General features: G+C 38.5%; 1 protein-coding gene across 1 annotated transcript in view; it reads right to left on the reverse strand.

Annotated features, from left to right (window-relative positions):
• Nucleotides 1-17,378, reverse strand: part of NAMPT (nicotinamide phosphoribosyltransferase) — a 28,104-nt gene that overhangs the window by 4,111 nt on the left and 6,615 nt on the right. Inside the window, exons 2-10 of the mRNA XM_088533197.1 lie at nucleotides 13,726-13,882; nucleotides 12,349-12,452; nucleotides 10,112-10,240; nucleotides 9,497-9,655; nucleotides 8,969-9,105; nucleotides 7,125-7,350; nucleotides 5,818-5,937; nucleotides 382-522; nucleotides 92-226 (exon numbers count right to left, since the gene is read on the reverse strand). Of these exons, the coding sequence (XP_088389323.1) occupies nucleotides 92-226; nucleotides 382-522; nucleotides 5,818-5,937; nucleotides 7,125-7,350; nucleotides 8,969-9,105; nucleotides 9,497-9,655; nucleotides 10,112-10,240; nucleotides 12,349-12,452; nucleotides 13,726-13,882 (1,308 nt within the window). The remainder of the gene's footprint in view (nucleotides 1-91; nucleotides 227-381; nucleotides 523-5,817; nucleotides 5,938-7,124; nucleotides 7,351-8,968; nucleotides 9,106-9,496; nucleotides 9,656-10,111; nucleotides 10,241-12,348; nucleotides 12,453-13,725; nucleotides 13,883-17,378) is intronic.

A 17,378-nucleotide genomic window follows, 5' to 3' on the forward strand; every position in this document is an offset into this window, starting at 1 on the left:
ACTAAAACAAAATTCTAAAATTGTTACAACCGGCTTCTTCTCAGGCTAGTTTTGCATGGAAAGTGATTTGATAAGTCTTGAAAATTCATACCTGCCCATACTCTTCAAGATCTCCCTTGCCTTCTTCAAGGGTTACGTAGTCTCCAGCAGGTGTCCTGTGCAAAGACAGTCGGCCTTTCTTTGATCTTTTGTTTGGATCGGCTACGGGATCCTTGAAGACATTTACCTAAAAATCAGAAGAATGTCTTATAAAAGGAGTGAGCTTGGTGGGGCTGCTGTACTTTATGCAGATGGTGGTAATGTAACAGGAAACGTAAAACAGCTTTTCAAGCAGGGAGCCTTCTGTTGAAAACATGGTGGTAGAAGCAGTAGAGGACGTACCCCAAGACCGTTGGTCACCACATAACTGCATTTGAAGGAACAGTTCAAGAGATCTCGAGTTAGTTTCTGCAGCAAAGCTCCACCAGATCCAAAGGCAATATTCTCAATACTCCATTTATTCTTCTTCATTCCCTCCACGATCTAATAAAGAAAAGAAAATGATGATAGAATCTTTTTTAAAAACCCATATCATTTTTCAAAAAAAAAAAAATACACTACTTAAAAAAGATGTTTTTACAGACAATTAAACCAACTAACATTCAGTTTCCAGGAGATGTATGTAACAATTTTGACAATATTTGGCATGCTGTTTACTTTTTGAATTGTTATGCCAGCATGTGCTATTTATGATATCACATGGTAGTGCTGTTACCAGGCTGGCATATGCAATAAAGATCACTTTTTCCTTCCCAAACTAGGGTAGCTAAATAACTAAGTGCCCAGACAAGGAAGCACCGAAGAAAGCAGCTGACAGTGGGAGCACTTCTGAGCTTTCTGACTGCTCAGAACTACGGGCAGGCCTCAAAATATAATGTACATCCTGACAGAAAGGAAACATCTGGCACAGCCACTGCAGAAGGAGACCTGCCCACTTTGATCAATGACCACAACAGAGAGGTTCTCCTGAAACTAGAAATAGCTGCATTCAAAATTTACAGGATGGGAAAAGCAGGCACGTATTTTCTCATTTGATTCCCATAAACAAAATAAGCCAACCAGAAAGTACTCGAAAAGTTTGTTTTGCCACCTTCCTAGGCAGGTGTAGATCACTGTGGACTGCACGCCCATCAACAAGCAGATTATTACCCACTGTATCCATTCCTCTCTACCTGACTCTAGCCACAGCAACACGGGTCATCCTCTAGCCTGGAGTCATGGATGCAGGTTTAATCATACTCATCAATGGTCAAGATTTGTTTCCCTGACCTGTTACTCCTACAAAGGCCTGAAAAGATGGTCAACAGGAGAGTGTTTGAATTTATATCTATAAATATTCTACTAACAAGAGAGGGTGAGTAACGTTACAGTGGGTGAAACAGCAAAATCCCACACCATCCAGGAGAAGGAAGCTGAGGAGCAGAATGGACTGAGATAATCCAAGAACTGTGCAGAGTTTCAGAAATCAACAGCATCAAAAATCTGGCCAATCTTTTGTGCACTCGCTGCCTCTCTGTATAAAGGGGAATGCCAGGGAACACTGAGCAGCACTGTTTTAGCAGCTACTGAGGTCAAGTCATTTCCTTAAGGGTTGGCCAAGGCAAAGATTCCTAAGAAAAACAGAGGCAATTCACCCTCAAACACGGAGAGTGGCGAGCTAGTAGATAATGTAAACAAAAATGCCTACTGGTATTTTGTTTATTTAGTCACACGTAGATCTCTCGAAAGATACTGTCAAAGTCTGGATGCCTGGCAGAGTCCAGCCCACAGAAGAGGTGGCCTGCAGAGCCACAGCCCATCAACATCTTCCCACAAGGTTTCGAGCAGAGCCATCTCCCAGAGAGAGATCTCACCAATGAGTCTCCCTCACAGTGCCAGCTCACTGAGCCTCACCAACAAGGCAAGCAGAAGACCTCTCGACCTGCCTTCCCTCTGCCATGGTTTCCACTTAAGAGAACTCTTAGAAGGCTCTGCATCTTGAACAAATAAATACATGAAAATGCTGTGAATTTTGGCAGCAGCCATCATATCCTCCAAGACAACGACCCTGCACAGAAGGAATCTGTATTTTTAGGTCAGTAGGTTCCCTGAAACTAGCTTTAAAGGGGCACACAGAGATGATAAAGGATTTAGGGCAAATAGGTGAATGAGATTCTTCCTTAAGCAAGCTGAAATAACTAAAGGTGATAAATGAAAGGTAAGAAAAGGGATTTTTATCCCCTCTCCTTAAGTTTAAGGTCCAAAAGAACAGTAAGAAACCAGCCTCAGTTGGGCCTAGATAAGGACTATGCTTATCTACCCTATCTTTAGAGAAACCAAAAAGAGGTAAACTCTGCCTAAATTCTGAGCGAGTTCTGTCCAGACTGATCAACCCTGATGCCACACAAACTGCTAGCCAGGCCTGAGCCTGCACGTCCTGCCTCTGCACTGATCAGGTCTTACAGACCAGGTCTGATGTTGCTCTCCTCTCCAAGCTGCACTAATGCTCACAAGCAGAACTTGCCTGAGTGCATTCGTGAGACGCAGCACAAACAAAAATGGCAAAAACAACATCTTGCTAAGGCTTAGACTTCATGTCCACTAACACTTGTAGGTTAACAGATGCTAGTGCAGAGCAGCTGGGCTGCTCAGCCCCCTTGTCTGCATGCGAAGCGATGTCGACTCCGTTCAGCCAGGCTTCCTGCTCTGCCTTACACATAGCCGGCCCATCTCTTGCCATATGCACAACAACAGACTTCACCTGGGTGAGGAATTAAGCTTCCACTGTCCACTCCTTCCCATGGGAACTTCTGTAGTCAGACCGATCTTTGGATGATAAGGGGTGGGAGCGGGGAAGGAATATTGAGGCTAGAGCTGAAACACGCTCTGAAGGTACCAACAGAGGTCCAATTACACATTCTGCAAGTAAGGAGAAGAGGTGGCAAACAGCAATAGGAAGGAAGGAAAGAGAAAGATCCCAAACATGACTGAAGTTCTCTTAAAGGAAAACCATGCAGCAGAATTGATAGTATCACCCTTCCAAATTTATACAAAGGGTATAAGGTTTTGACCAGGTTTTGACCACCTTCCTCTCTGACCATTCTGGGTATGATTTTCAGTTGTGACTCCAGATTAGAGGATTTTCTCTGGATAATAATTTAAAAACAGCTGGAAATTGAATGTTCAAAGAATATCCTTTGAAGTGTAGCATATTGTGGAGTTAGCAGATTGGAATGATTTTAAAAAGTGAAAATGCCAGAAGAAAGTCAGAAAAGGTTCCTTACCTGTTCTACCAGCATCCCCTATTAAAACAAAGAATTTTAAAATCCAGTTTATACTCCGACTTGTTTTCTATATTTTTGTTTCAGCTAGTTTGGATAGTTAAACGAGACTGCTCAGTCAATACTCATTCCGCTTATCTACCACAGCCATTACCACAGATCTGATCTAAAACAACAGATCACGTCTAAAGTCCAAGACTGATATGGAAATTAAAACAACCACTTGCATAGGCTTTAACAGTGTGGGGAGGGTAAAAAAGGTCATGATTTTTGTTCATGTCAACTCCTTTTTGAAAAGGAAGAGTTTTACTTCAGGATTTTTTTAAAACACCATCCTGTTGTACAGTCTTCTAAAAGACTGCATGATAACTTCGACTACGCTGACCTAAGAGTAAGAGCAGCTCCATAAAATGTTAAGTGAAAGTAAAATCAGGCTGCAAGCTCATGGTCATCTGCTCAAACATAACTTGCCACTGCCAAATGAGCAGTGTCTCTTTCTTCCCTTCCTGCTTCCCCCAACTCCAACCAAGTGTGTTTTCTCTCCTGTACAGGGCTGATGATTACCGGACCCTTTCCTGGGCCAAATCAGTCACTTGAACAATAAAAAAATTGACCGGTTGAATTAGCTTCCTGCAACGTTTGTGGTTAAATTAGGGTGTTTAATGACCAAAACTGACATGAAATGTGCAGCAAGATTGGAGTTAGGAGAAGACGATAGGAAGGTCACTCCATGAGTCTTGGGGAACAAGATGCTCAGCAATTTTCTGTTACATATTACAGGTAGGTTTGCTTTCATAACCAGTAATAGTTTGCCTGAGAAAAATATGTAAACAGGTAGATCATCTGAGCAAAGAACTACTCCTTCCATTCACATTCTGTCCTTTCAGCTGATGGAATTATTTCCCTACTCAACTGAGAACACACAGAGTAGTGACTTTTCTGCAATGTAAAAGCTTTAAATATGAGCTTAAATATTATTATTACAATCAATGCTGTGTGAGCTTACCTACTTAAATTTTGCCAAGTATAACTTAGAGAAGGCAATCTTCAAATTCTTTACAAGAACGTATTAGCAGTCCAATTTGTTTGCTGTCACAGACTCATGAAAATCTCAACAAGGACACGTTTTGCCTAATACAGGTATCAATTCATAACTAAATTCTGTTTAACAGTCTTTGAGAATAAATAGTTTATAAAAATCAAGCAAGTTTTCTTCCCTTGGTATCTAGTGATAAGACTTTCCTTCCAGCTACTAACCTTTTGTGCCTGTGCTCCGTTAAACACATTAGCACGTTTGTATAGTCTCAAAAAAAGTCACAGGAAAATCAAATTTGCTTTCAGAACCACTGGAGCAGGAGCAAGGGTGTAGTGCATGACTACATTATGGTTGGTGTATCGGGGGCAATCTCAATATTAACTGCTCATTTAAGATTTGAGTAACGAGCATCTCCAGAATACTGGGGTTTAGGTTCACATTATGTGCTCATGTTAAGTATACAGATAGGTTTCTAGGTGCAATTTAGGTTCTTTTTAACAAAGCTGAATTTTTCCACTTCTCAAATTCAAGAGTAAGAGATACACCAAGCTCATTTTCTAGCTGTTATGAAACTAAGACAAGTATCCATAAAACACAGGAAAATTATTCTTAAATCTATCCAACTTATTTCTGTTCTTTGAACAGGTAATACTGTTCTACTATAGCTAATGATGAAAATATTCAGGAAAAAAAATTATGAAGTTAAGTCTTCCTTTGCATACCCTCATTGTATCTAGTCACTGCAGCCTGTGCCATTTGGATTGGATTATATTAGCTAGGAGCTTCCTCTAGCCAACTGTGGCAAATTTATCATTAGCTTCCAGCATGCAGTAGCTGCTAAATAATTAATTTTTGTCTTGCTAAAATCGTGCTTTTAGCGTGATTAGTAAAAGTTATATGTATTCACCAGATTCAAGTGCCAGTGTCCCAAGATAGTCCAATTTGACTCGAACGGTGGATTAGTCTGTTATTCACACTGTCTGGGTTTTCAACAATGCCTATTCCATTAGTTGCCAAATCAATGGGCTCCTTAGTCTTGTTTTGAAAAATCTTCAAAAACCACACCCTCGAAATTCGATTGCAAGCACACTTCAGATGCCACTACTGAACCAAATGAATTAATTACTACTATTGCTACAGCACAGCAATCATGCAATTTACTTTAGATATCAGTGAAAAGACCAGGCATTGCTAGATCTTGATCTGAATTAGGCTTGACAAGAAGGATGAAAGTAAACAAAAGGAGAGACAGTGGGAGGGTAAGCATTACAAAAGTGAGATTAGGAAATGCCTTTTAGTGATTGATGCATCTTAATAATGCTCTTTGGAATTCTGATGAATTAGGACACCACTGCCTGGGTCTGGAATGAAGGGCAGGGTGGGATGGGTAGCGAAGCTGCAGCAACCGACTAGCCGTGATAGATTCCAGATTAAATTGCAACATTGCCAGCTTCACTGTGACACATGAACATGATCCCCTACCTCTTGCAACGTGTTGATATCCACACCATCCCCTTGAATAACTCGGAGATATGGTGGCAGCAACTTATAGCCTTTTGAGTTCTCTGTAATGGGAAACTTCTTCCCTAAGATCTCCAAGACCTATTGAGAACAGAAAGGAGACATTGAAAAACCAAAACCAAACAAAACCCCATTCTTCCCCACTCCAAATCCACAATCCCTCAAAGAAACACAATTTCCACACTTGAGTCATGCGCCTAAAAGAGCAAACCCATAAATATACCCACATACCCTGCTCTAAATATATCCACATAAACACACAAACAAGAAGTAAGCCAGTCATTGTGCTGGAAGCCGTTAGATAAAGCAGGCACAGTCCATCTGGCACTTACAAACTTGTCCACAAGAGCTAATCAGAAACATGCCTCCCTCCTCTCTCTCTCTAGTTGCTAAAATCTATTAACATGTCAGATAACATCCTGCTCTTTCTTTGACCTCCTTTGAGATGGCACATGGGGCTTTCATTTTTGTGGGGCTTCTGTTAACCAGCAATAATTAAAAAAAAAAAAATCTTCAACCTCGATATTTTTTAATCGGCTCTGATAAAAAGATTATTCAAAGCTTCTATTTGCTATATGTCATTTGTCTCAAAGGAAAAAAAAGAAAGTTACAAATGATAAGTTAAAGTTGTATAAATCTGATTGTGTAAGCTATCTCCTCTACTTTCTTATTAAAACAGTGTTGAGTGTTATTCTAATTCAGAGTTATCATCACTTTTCACAATAAAAAAAAACAACTCAAAAGCTACAAGGCAAGAAATGTTTCCCAACAAAGTCACATGCCACTGACCTAAATGCAAGTCTTAAAAATGGAGAAGAGCTCAATTTGTATTTGCAATATAAAACAGTAACATACATTATTACAAGACTCTAGATACCCAACTTCAGCAGTAAGAAGCTTTATTTGCCTGGTATTTATCAATACCTGAGCTGTTTCCTGTTTTATTTGTTATATGATGAGAGACATAGTATATAGATTCCACAGAATCATCCACCCTCATTAGAGGGCAGAACTGATCACTATTGCAGCAGTTTCAAGTACAGCATGCAAGAACTAGTTTGTTGAAAAAAAGTGATCGTCTATGTAGACTGAAAAAGGGAGTTTCCATACCTATATTTAATGTCATAAACGTTTAGATTTTACAGAAGTCTAAAACATTCAACACAAACTATATGTTATGCACATGTTTCAGTGTTAGTCAATCATTACAAAATGAAAACAACTGCCATTCCAAATCTTGCATACAAATGACTGTAAGAAAATATTACCTTTAAAACAGTGTCGAGAGGATTCCCAGAATCTGGCCTAATAATAAGGGGTGCCTCTGGACTTCGGGCTTCAATTATCTGCCTTAAGTCATCGCCCCATATTTTTTCACAAGCATTGTAAATGTCGTAGCTGTCACTAACCACAGATACAGGCACTGAAGAGAACTGTGTCACTATGTGTTCAAAAGCATCTTTTTCATGATCTTTACCCCAAGCTGTTATGGTACTGTAAAGTCAAATGAAAAATCCATATTAGAGCAGGATTCAAATGGTTAATCACACATTCAGTATTTCTTATTAGCAATAGGTCAAGGCAATGAAAGGCAACATGATTACAGACATCCACTCCAAATTACAGACTACAGATTGAGAAGTAGAAAACTAGCACACAAGTTACAAAAAATTTAAAGAAAACTCAATTCATCTTCGTATGTGTATATATATATATGCATATATATATATATAATATATATATTTTTATATATATGGATTTAAATCCTCTGTGCTGGTGCTGTCCACTCATACAAGGGCCCTTCTGAGAAGAATGCAGAGTGTTCCCCTTAGTACATGGGTACAAGCACACACATACAACAGAGTTGCTAAAAGAAGCAGTAAGTCACTGCATGCCAGCTGATCAGCGGTGACATCTGCATGTGGCTACCACAAAGCAGCTCATATAACTTACACTAATAACTCATGTGTGAACCTCTAAAAAACTTGCTTGCACAAAGTAAAGATGTGCAGTAAGAGCTAGTGTGCATTAGATTTATACCATAACATGCTACCATTAGCTTCACTGTTTGGACAAGCTGTAGCTTTCCGTAGTGAAGAGAGAGAAGAAAGTTCTCAAAGAGGCCTGGCCAGTCGTATGACAACTCTGGTGGTGTGGAAGGGGCAAGCAGGGACACCAACATCATCTCAAGGACCTGGAACATTCTGGATCACTTGCATGAGATTCATTTGTGCTTTGGAAGAAATAAAAAAGGCACTGAAGTCTCAGTTTGTGAATGTGAACTTTAACTAGGACAATTTAAGCTGTTTGCTCCATTGCCACCACTTCAGTATGCTGTACACAAGAAAAGGCTCCATGTATTTTCTTTCTTTCATTGCAGTTAATTTCATAGATGCTTGCTCAGTCATTTGCAGAAATTTCTACTTGTTTTTGTTATTTCTACTCATCAACTGGGAGCTCAAGAGTTGCTCTACACCAGCGCTCCAGATCAAGACACTAGATTTTGTTCTTGCTAATAAAAAAGCAAACGTCCCTTCCTTTGTATTATTTTCTTTTCAGTGTATAAACATGTAAGTGAAATTCAAAAGATTTCTGTTCACTCCTAACTTTGTACGGGATTCAGAGAAGAGAAAAAAGGGGAAGGGGGCTTCAGTGCAACTGCCTCTTCTGGAGAGGGAACATGATCTGGCAAAGCCTAGAGTTGCAAACTCTGACTCTTCAATTTATGATGCTATGCTTAAATTTTTTTTTAAAGAGTTCTTTGCAGCTCTTTCCATTATCAATATCAATTGATATCTGATATCTGTAAGATTACAAGTCAACTGTAAATAGAAACCTCTACATTTAATTACGACCTGAAAAGAAGACTCATTATAGCCAAAAAACAACTATGCCACTACTGTGCCCCTAGACGGCATAAGGGCAGCCAGCAAATTGAACTTCTGCCTAAACAGCTGGATCACTCATCACTAATACTGACTGTGTGATATAAATGAAATAGCTTATGCCTGCCTCTTTCTTTGGACTGAAAGAGATATTTCTGGATACAAAGATGGATAAACAAATTGTATTTGGTCAAACTATCAGAAGTTTTTTAGCTGAAAAATCCTACCTGTGTTCAGCAGCTGGAACAGAATATCCTGGAACTGGATCTTTTGTTCCATAGTACTTTTTAATTAACGCGATTCCTGCTACAGTGTCTGTTCCTTTGAAGTTCACCAAGTGAGCTGAGGCTCCTATTCCTGCAGTCTGAAACAGATCAGATTTTCAGTTGCTACACCAAATATAGAGGCTAAAAATCAACTGCTGCCTAATGCCAGTTCTAAACAGCAAGATTCTAACTCAGTTACCATTTCATTCGTATACTCTTCATTCACCTCTAGATGAAAGACTTTCCATAAGGATAAAAGCTGTCCCTATCTAGTACTCAGATACACTTCAGGTGCACGCACCCCTCTCCAACATTCTCTCTCCTCTCCCTCACACGGGAATTACAGATACAGCGCCCTGTAAACCCATAATTTCACATTTAGATACATTTCTGCATTTAGATACAATGGTTAACAGTTGCATGCTGTAATGCTCTAAAGTATACCTAAGAAGGATTAGGCTTCTCAAGCTGTTAGACAATTAGTTTTACCTCTTGTGAAGAAACTCCTCTGTAGCCGAAGTCATGCAGTTTGTATTCCAGTCCTTCTAAACTGCCAGAAGTCTCCAGCAAATATTTGGCCAAAATCTTTTTCTGCTCTCTAGAATTTGTAGCAACTGTGATTGGATACCATGACTGAACAAGAATAGTCTAAAACAAAAAACAAGACATTATTAGGTACATATTTGCTCAGGACTCCAAAATCCCCACATGGCATTTAATCAGGCACAAAAAGGTCTATTTTCAGCACTTGCTGAGCAAGTACTAAGGCCTGCAATAGTTTGCTTTAGGGTTTAAGTAACTGGGCTTTAGATACAGGGTGGTGACCATCTCAGGAGTCATCACTTTCATGGACACACAACACTTCCCTCTTTTCCTCCTCCTTCTCTTCTTGTGGATTTAAGCACTGTTGTCATTTTTTCCCTAAAACTACTATAAACACTTGTTGGATTGGAAAAAAAATCTTTCAAGAATCAATGATTATTTAAAGCAGAAACTGAAAGCTGCCAGATATTCCCCTTAAGTTAAAAGCATGAATACATTTTTGGTTTAAGTGCATTAATAAATTTATTTAGAAAAAACACATCGTAACTTTCCAAAACTAACCTCAATCCAATTTGTGAGCCAGTAGCACTCTGGATCTGTGTTTTCTACTGTGAAAAGAACGTTTCCTCTAGGAATGACAGAGCCCTCAGGAACAGCCTTTATTTCTATAGGAAGATGACCATCATATTTCTGTGAGAGAAAGAGATAGCAGGAAAGATCGGAATCAGTTTTTGATTTATTTGACTGCAGCATATATAAGTCAGGCTGTAATTTTCAGGAGAATGTAGCTTTCCTTTTCTTTCTTTCTTTCAGTCCCCAAATTAATTTGGTTTACTTATATAGCCACCCAAGTATTTATCATAAAACTCTGTCAAAAACAGAACCAAACCCTGTAATCTGAAAAAAGTCTCCTTTTCAAACTGAATGATGGTTTCGCTTTTATTCCTTGTGCAAATTGATTCAGGAAGGCTTAACTATTCTATAAAAACAGATATGCTCCATAAACAAGAGGAGGAAATGGTTGCTGCTCAGTTTCCTTAGGCCCTTCTCATGAGATAAGCTAGAAAATTTCAGCTGTTAGGTCTCAAAAAAAGCAAAACAAAAAATGATTCCTTTCAAATATCCCACTTTTGCTTAGACTAGATGTATATTTTATTATTTTATTGGAGTGGGATCCACTTAACAAATAGTCTATTTTATAGACTATTTTATCTCAGCTATTCATTAAATACAGTCTTGAACTTCATTCTCTTGTCAAATATAGCCTTTCAGGAATGAAAGGCTAAAGAATAAGTTGCAAACAATAAATCAGTAATCATAACCTTCTAAGCAATCTTTAAGAGCCCTGGCAAAAATACCTAAAACATTTTGTTTTCCAATACTTTTTGACAGATTTTTAAGTAGCATGATGTTCTCCAGTGCCCATCACAAGTCTCTCCAAAACTACATTTTAAAAGCTTCTTAGTGATATGCTGAAGCAAGATTTAGCTGTTAGTTGTGGAGATGACTAGTTTGGATTAAAGATAATTGTGAGGCCTGCAAAATGGAGAGTGGAGTCAGGGAGCAGGCAGTGACGAGTATGTATGTGAATACATACAGAAATCCAGTGTGCCTATGGGAGCATACAAGGACCCAACGAGGACATACATGTCCATTTTGAGAGGCACACTGGCAGTTTGAGAGGCAGTATTTTAGATCAAGATGCAAAATGATACTTGTTTTAATATTTCTGCATTATTTTAGAAAGAAAATCTGATCAGTGACTAAAGAAATCAAGGAATAGACTATGTGTACAGAAGTATTTGGGAACTCTATTCCGACTAAATTCAAAAAGCATGAGTTCAAATGGGATTAGTTAAACTACGTTAAAACTCAGGGTGGACAGGCATGCAGCATTAAAAGGATGTTAATTTAGTTCAGCCAAAGAGGGATCAAGATTAGTTTAATTACTAATGAAAGCAGTTCCCAATGTATAATGCAGCTTAAATATGAATTTGGTTTGAATTTACATCTGTAGTTACATTTGGTCAGGATATTCAGAGGAGAATATGAGGGAGTAAAAATTGCTTTTTCAAATGCAAAACATATGTATTTGCTAGAACCCACAATGAGACTACAGTGAATTAATCTGTGGGGATCAGAACAGCTCTGATGAATGTTATTAGTCTGAATCTGCTGCTTTTACAGAGGAGAGATGTTCATAATTACTTGCAGAATGACATCTTTTTAAACAACAGGAAAAGAGGAAGGAATAATGTGAAAAGACTTAAATTTGGGAGGCTTTGTGTGTCAGAAGTGCTTGGGCCTTGTATTTCCTAAGGCTGAACCTAAGTACTGCTGGAAAAACATAGAAACCATTGAATAAAATGTGTATTTTCTTAAACTATTTAAACTTGCAAGAAGTTGCAACGCTTTCTGCATTAAAGGAAAAATGGTTATGATTAGTTACAGAAAGCAAGATAAATGACATAACCAACTACTAAGCACTATATAATATAGAGACTTGCCAACAAGACCCTACTTATTCCAACTGGCTGAAGGCAGCAGTAAAACCTTATTACCTGCAAAGCCATATTTGGCATCTGAAAGGATAAAGATTTTTCTCTATGGACTTACAATTACATCATTATTCTTTGACAGCTGCTACTCCCTGTAGGCTGAATATAAAAGCTAAATTTACTCACCTCTTACTATCATGGTTAGACCAGCTTTGTTTAACAGAGAAACTACTATATTTATTCTACAGTTGATTCACAAACCCTTTGGGATTATTTCTTAATATTTTCATTAATTTTTACCTCCAGAATATAGTTCCACCCCTTTTCATTGAAGACATCATCTTGAAAATGTTCCCTATACACTTCTTTGGCTTCCTTGATTTTTTCTTTGGTCACCACTTTACCTGTAGTTTCAGAAATAGAAAAAGCTCAACAACTTACAATATAGATCAATTTACAGAATAAATAACATAAAAAGGTTCAGACCTAAAAAGCTGTTAAGTCAAACAGAATATATTAGCTATGCTTAATCCAATTTTTACTTTAATTTATTGTGCAGATTAGGAAAATCAACAGGGCAATAAATTTGTGGTTTGCAAGTTACTCAGAACATTTTGGAATCATTACCATTTTACAACTGGTCAGTAATCTGTAAAGAATTAGTAGTTTCAGTATTAAGAGCAGAGGAGTGCCATGACTGTATATTCCAGCGTGCACAACAAGCTCTAAGTTGCATGGCACAAGTGTTAGGCTGCTCTGCTCCAGGGAGAATCCCTTCGGAGAGGGCTGGCAACCAAGCTCTCATTAACCACTCCCGTGATAAGAACTGTCTGACTAACCACATTGTTCAAATAAGTATTGCTACTACTTCAGGAGAAACCGTCATTTGAAATAGTGGGGGGAAAAAAAAACTAAGATTGCTAAAGACAAAAGAAGATTTTCATGTGTTTTGATTTTCTTCTAATGTCAACATTGGATAGGAATTGGCAGAGATATCTGTGGGTCTGGATCAAGGTAAACATACATGAATTATGACTAAAATGTTCTTTCTAATGCTTGACACAAGGCAACTCACATTCAGGTCAGAACAGCTGATATTTACCCATAATGCTAAAAGCAAATAAAACTAAATGGCACCAAGGAATTTTTTAGATGATACTCTTAAAACTGCCAGTACTGAAAATAATATAGCAGCTACGAATAAAAATAAGTGATCTAAATGGAGTGGCAAAAGGAACTTAGGAGAGATTTAATTAAACACTTATTAGCTTATACACTAAATAAATCAGCAAACACGGGCTACAGTTCATGTTCCAAGGTGTGAAATACATTCTCTCTCCAATCTTCAGATATGTGACTCTGTTAACAGCCTCACTCCATTTCCATTATTCCCATTTAGCCCACTGAAGTTCAGATACGGCCACCTCTTCATTTTTATTAACCCATTGACATAACGAAGCACAGTGGAGAGGTGTCTGAATTTAGAGGTCAGGACCATGATAGGAGGGTGGGCATCTCTCAGCTTCAGAATCACATAAACAGTATTTTGGGCACATCAGCACCTACCCTGTAACCAAATACCCTGGGATTTGTTTCAACTACATGACTCCAGTGCAGCTGAGAAAAATGAAAGTATTAATTCATAGGTATAGTGTTACTGGAATTTGAAAGAGTTACCTTTTAAGTATTTATTCAGAATGTACTGCAAACCGTAAAAAACAGTTTCCTCATATTTCACTTTCCTTAATTTGGAGTTTTCAGTCTTCTTTTCACGACATTCAAAGTAGGAATATACTTTGCTTGTATTAGGTGGATATTGCTTGTAGTGTGTAACCTACATTAAGAAAAACTCCAGTAAGAGCTCAAAGCGTCACTATAAAGCACAGAAGAAATCCAAAGTCATTGGGCACATTACAGTTTCTGCAGAGCTCTATCCTTGTATATTAAAGCTTGGAGTAACTCAAACTTTTTGGAGCTATTATCATTCCCCCACTCACATTCTAGAGAGCCAAACACTATTTAGGGTATTTCCCCTTCTTTTATCTCCCTCCAGTTTTCAGTCTGAAAGACTGGCTCTACCATATTATACTTTGCTTCAGTGTCAGGCGTTTCCCTGGAGTAAACGGTTCCCATTCCCAGCTCCTGCGCTCCTGTGACACCTTCACTTGGTTTAGCTCGGAGAGGCCCTGGCCAGGATTTGCGGAAGCGGCCGCGAGCGCAGACAGGCCTGGACAGTCACCTCCCTGCTGCGCCCTGGCCAAACCCAAGAGCAACAGAAGTAAAAATTTCTTTGTCACTACCAAAGGGAGGATCTGCTGCAGTTTTGAAGGCAGCAGTCCTATGGCTTGGGAAAAAAAAGCCGCCGAGGCTCAGTAAGGCATTGAAAATGACATTTACTGCCAGGGCAGGGGGTTTCTCCAACTTCAACTATGTCAAAGCCAGTTCACGAACCTGCTACTGCTGGTAACGTTGTTACAAAATCTATCAGAGATTGTAAGTTCACACAACGATTGGTGGTATATGGCCCTTTTTCTCTTTTTCAAGAAAAGTTCACATTAGGCATAAATCAAGCAAGGAAAGTTGCCATTTGAAAGCTTATGTTACATGAAAATTGGTCGTATAAACATATGATGTTATGGGCCGATTCAACCATAACAGCTTGTAACTAGCAACTGCTAACTAGCAAACCTACCCAAAGACAGATTTAGGATAATACACTGCATAAAACTACTACACTCTAAAAAACACAGTTTGAATTTTGGTATCCCCCAACAGGTAAAAAGCAAATTCCATGCAAAATCCATGCAAAATCCACAATCCTATCACACAAAGCAAATACACAATGACACAAATTTGATAACTTATAGGATACATAGATCAGGTTAACCTATCCCCAGAAGAAAAACTACCAGAAGGTGTTTGTTCTTTTTTTTTAAATTAGGACCAAAAACAAACAAACAAAAAACTCCTATACATTCTATAAGGAAAAACTGTCCCTAAGGCATCATAACACATCAGAGCAAAACTCAGAAGTGTGAAAGGCATATTAGAATTTTTCTGTAAAGCCTGGTAGACTCACAGGCTCCAGCAGGAGATCATAGTAAGTTACTTGTTGCTGCTTCTTATTCCAAAACTGTAGCTTCTAATGTCATGAGAAACTAGAAAGCAGATAGCTTTAAAAACAGATAGTTTTAAAAACTCTTCCTTATTCTCCTGACTTTTTTTTTAAATGTACCTCTGACACTTTCAAAATAAAATATTTGAAAGTTTCCCTTACCTGTATTACTAAAACTGTGTATCTAAATTTTAAAAAGAGTTTTCTTCTTCTTAAGGGCTGTTTACATTTAACAATTCACTCATACTGGACCATGAACTAGACTGCTCAGTTGCATTTTCTGGTTCTCCTATAGTAGCACAATGCAGCTGTGTTTGTGTTTCCAAAGATGGAAGGAAACATTCAAATAATAATAATAAAAAAAATGCAATTTTAAAATCTTTTCGTTATTTTTACTTGCATGAAATTTTCAAGGCCAATGAAATAAATACCAAGCTTGTCATGGCAAGTTATCTGCCTTTACTCCCAACGAAGCACTGCAAAGAGGACACATTTAATGGAGCAGAAAGCTATTCTGTTTCAGTACCATAATCACTCCAAAAGCAGCATTCTTACTATTAATAATGTTAGACCTAAAGACACCAACTGAGTTTAGCTTCATTTCTAGGTGCAAAGAAAACATCTTCTTTCATAAATTGTAACACATCAGTTCCACACAGAACTTCCAAATGGGTAAATCGCACTGCCAGGACACAGAGATTTCTTTCCAGGATGTTATCAGACTTGAAGGAAAAGAAAGAAAGAAACAAACAAACCACACACCCCTATGAGGCATTTTGAAAAAACAAGCTGTATTTGACATGTCTTCCTAACTAATGGCAGGAAGAACATGCACACAGAGCCCCCTACAAAAACAAACAAACAAACAAACAAAAAACATTGAAAACTCCATCCACGTGAGACTGGTTACTCAGCCTTCTGATGAAGCTCACACAAGGCAGCTCACATGGCTGAAGCCAACACCTACCTATAACAGATTACAGCTTACAGTATACAGTGCACACAGGAATTAGTGCCACCTTCCCGATGCATTTCACCGCAGTTTTCCCTAGGGACTCGCCATCCTCGCTGCCTTGAGGCATGAGAACAAAAGAGGGTGCCTGGGCTGTGATCGGCCTGGAACGCTACCAACTGCTCCCAAAGTGCCAGTCGAGCAACCTAAAAACTACCCAAGTCCCACAGACATTGTCACAGATTTACCTTCTTTTTCCGACCTATTAAATTAGATGTCCAGGGGAGAAAAAAAAAAAAAAAAAAAAAAACCTACTTCACGACAGAAGTGTCAACTTATCAATTATACTGGTTCAAATATTTAAAGAAGACAGTTTGCTAATTTTCCAACAGTTATATCTGTAAAATGCAATTTTATTCCTCAACATTTTAATCTATTTAAGCACAGTGAAAAACATGCCACCGCAACAGTTAAGATATTTCACATCTAAGCAAATTTTAGAATTGTAATTCTAAATAACCGGTGCTTCCATTGACATTCACAAAGCTATCAGTTTTGTCTGTAAAATCATAACCCCCTTTGGGGCATAGGATATATCTGCAAGACTTCTCACAAACTCACAAAGTGGGTCTTTTCAAAGACCCACTAAAAAAACCTTACTGTCCAACTTCCACTTATACCAGGCATACTATATAGGTATGTGAGAAATTAAGCATAAACCTACTCTAAGGAGTTCTTAAAGTGTTTTACTTGAACGGAGATTCCCTAGATTCATTTCCAAACTCCACTGCAGGTTTCTACTCTGCTAAATCACTCCCCTCTACATCCCACCTCCTCATCTGTCAGTCAGAAATTACTTATCTGGTTTATCTGTTCTGCCTTCGAGCACTTGGGCACAGGCACCACACCTAGTAGGCTACATCTATCTAAAAAGCACTACGGCAACTCCAACTGCTAACTAGGATTTCTGGACTACTGGGATGCGGGGAAATACCATGCACCTACCACAGCAATGTTCCGGAGATTTGGAATGCAGTGAGAAAAAAAGAAGTCTGGGGAAAGCTCAAGACCTAGGGGACAGAAACATTTCCCAAAGGAGACACAGGCTGCCATTGAAATGCAACTCTAAGGCATTTAAGACAATGAAAACTATGTTTATAAGGATGCCTGAAATTCTTTTATTGGCAGAGGAAATTTTGCATCTTTCTGTATTCCAAGCAAGAGTACCAAGACAAGTTAGTGACAATGGGCAATATTCAAAAT

Source organism: Tinamus guttatus, unplaced genomic scaffold, assembly GCF_059628265.1.
Source record: "Tinamus guttatus ecotype Peru unplaced genomic scaffold, ASM5962826v1 Tinamus_guttatus_pri_ptg000489l, whole genome shotgun sequence".
Classification (NCBI taxonomy): Eukaryota; Metazoa; Chordata; class Aves; order Tinamiformes; family Tinamidae; genus Tinamus; species Tinamus guttatus.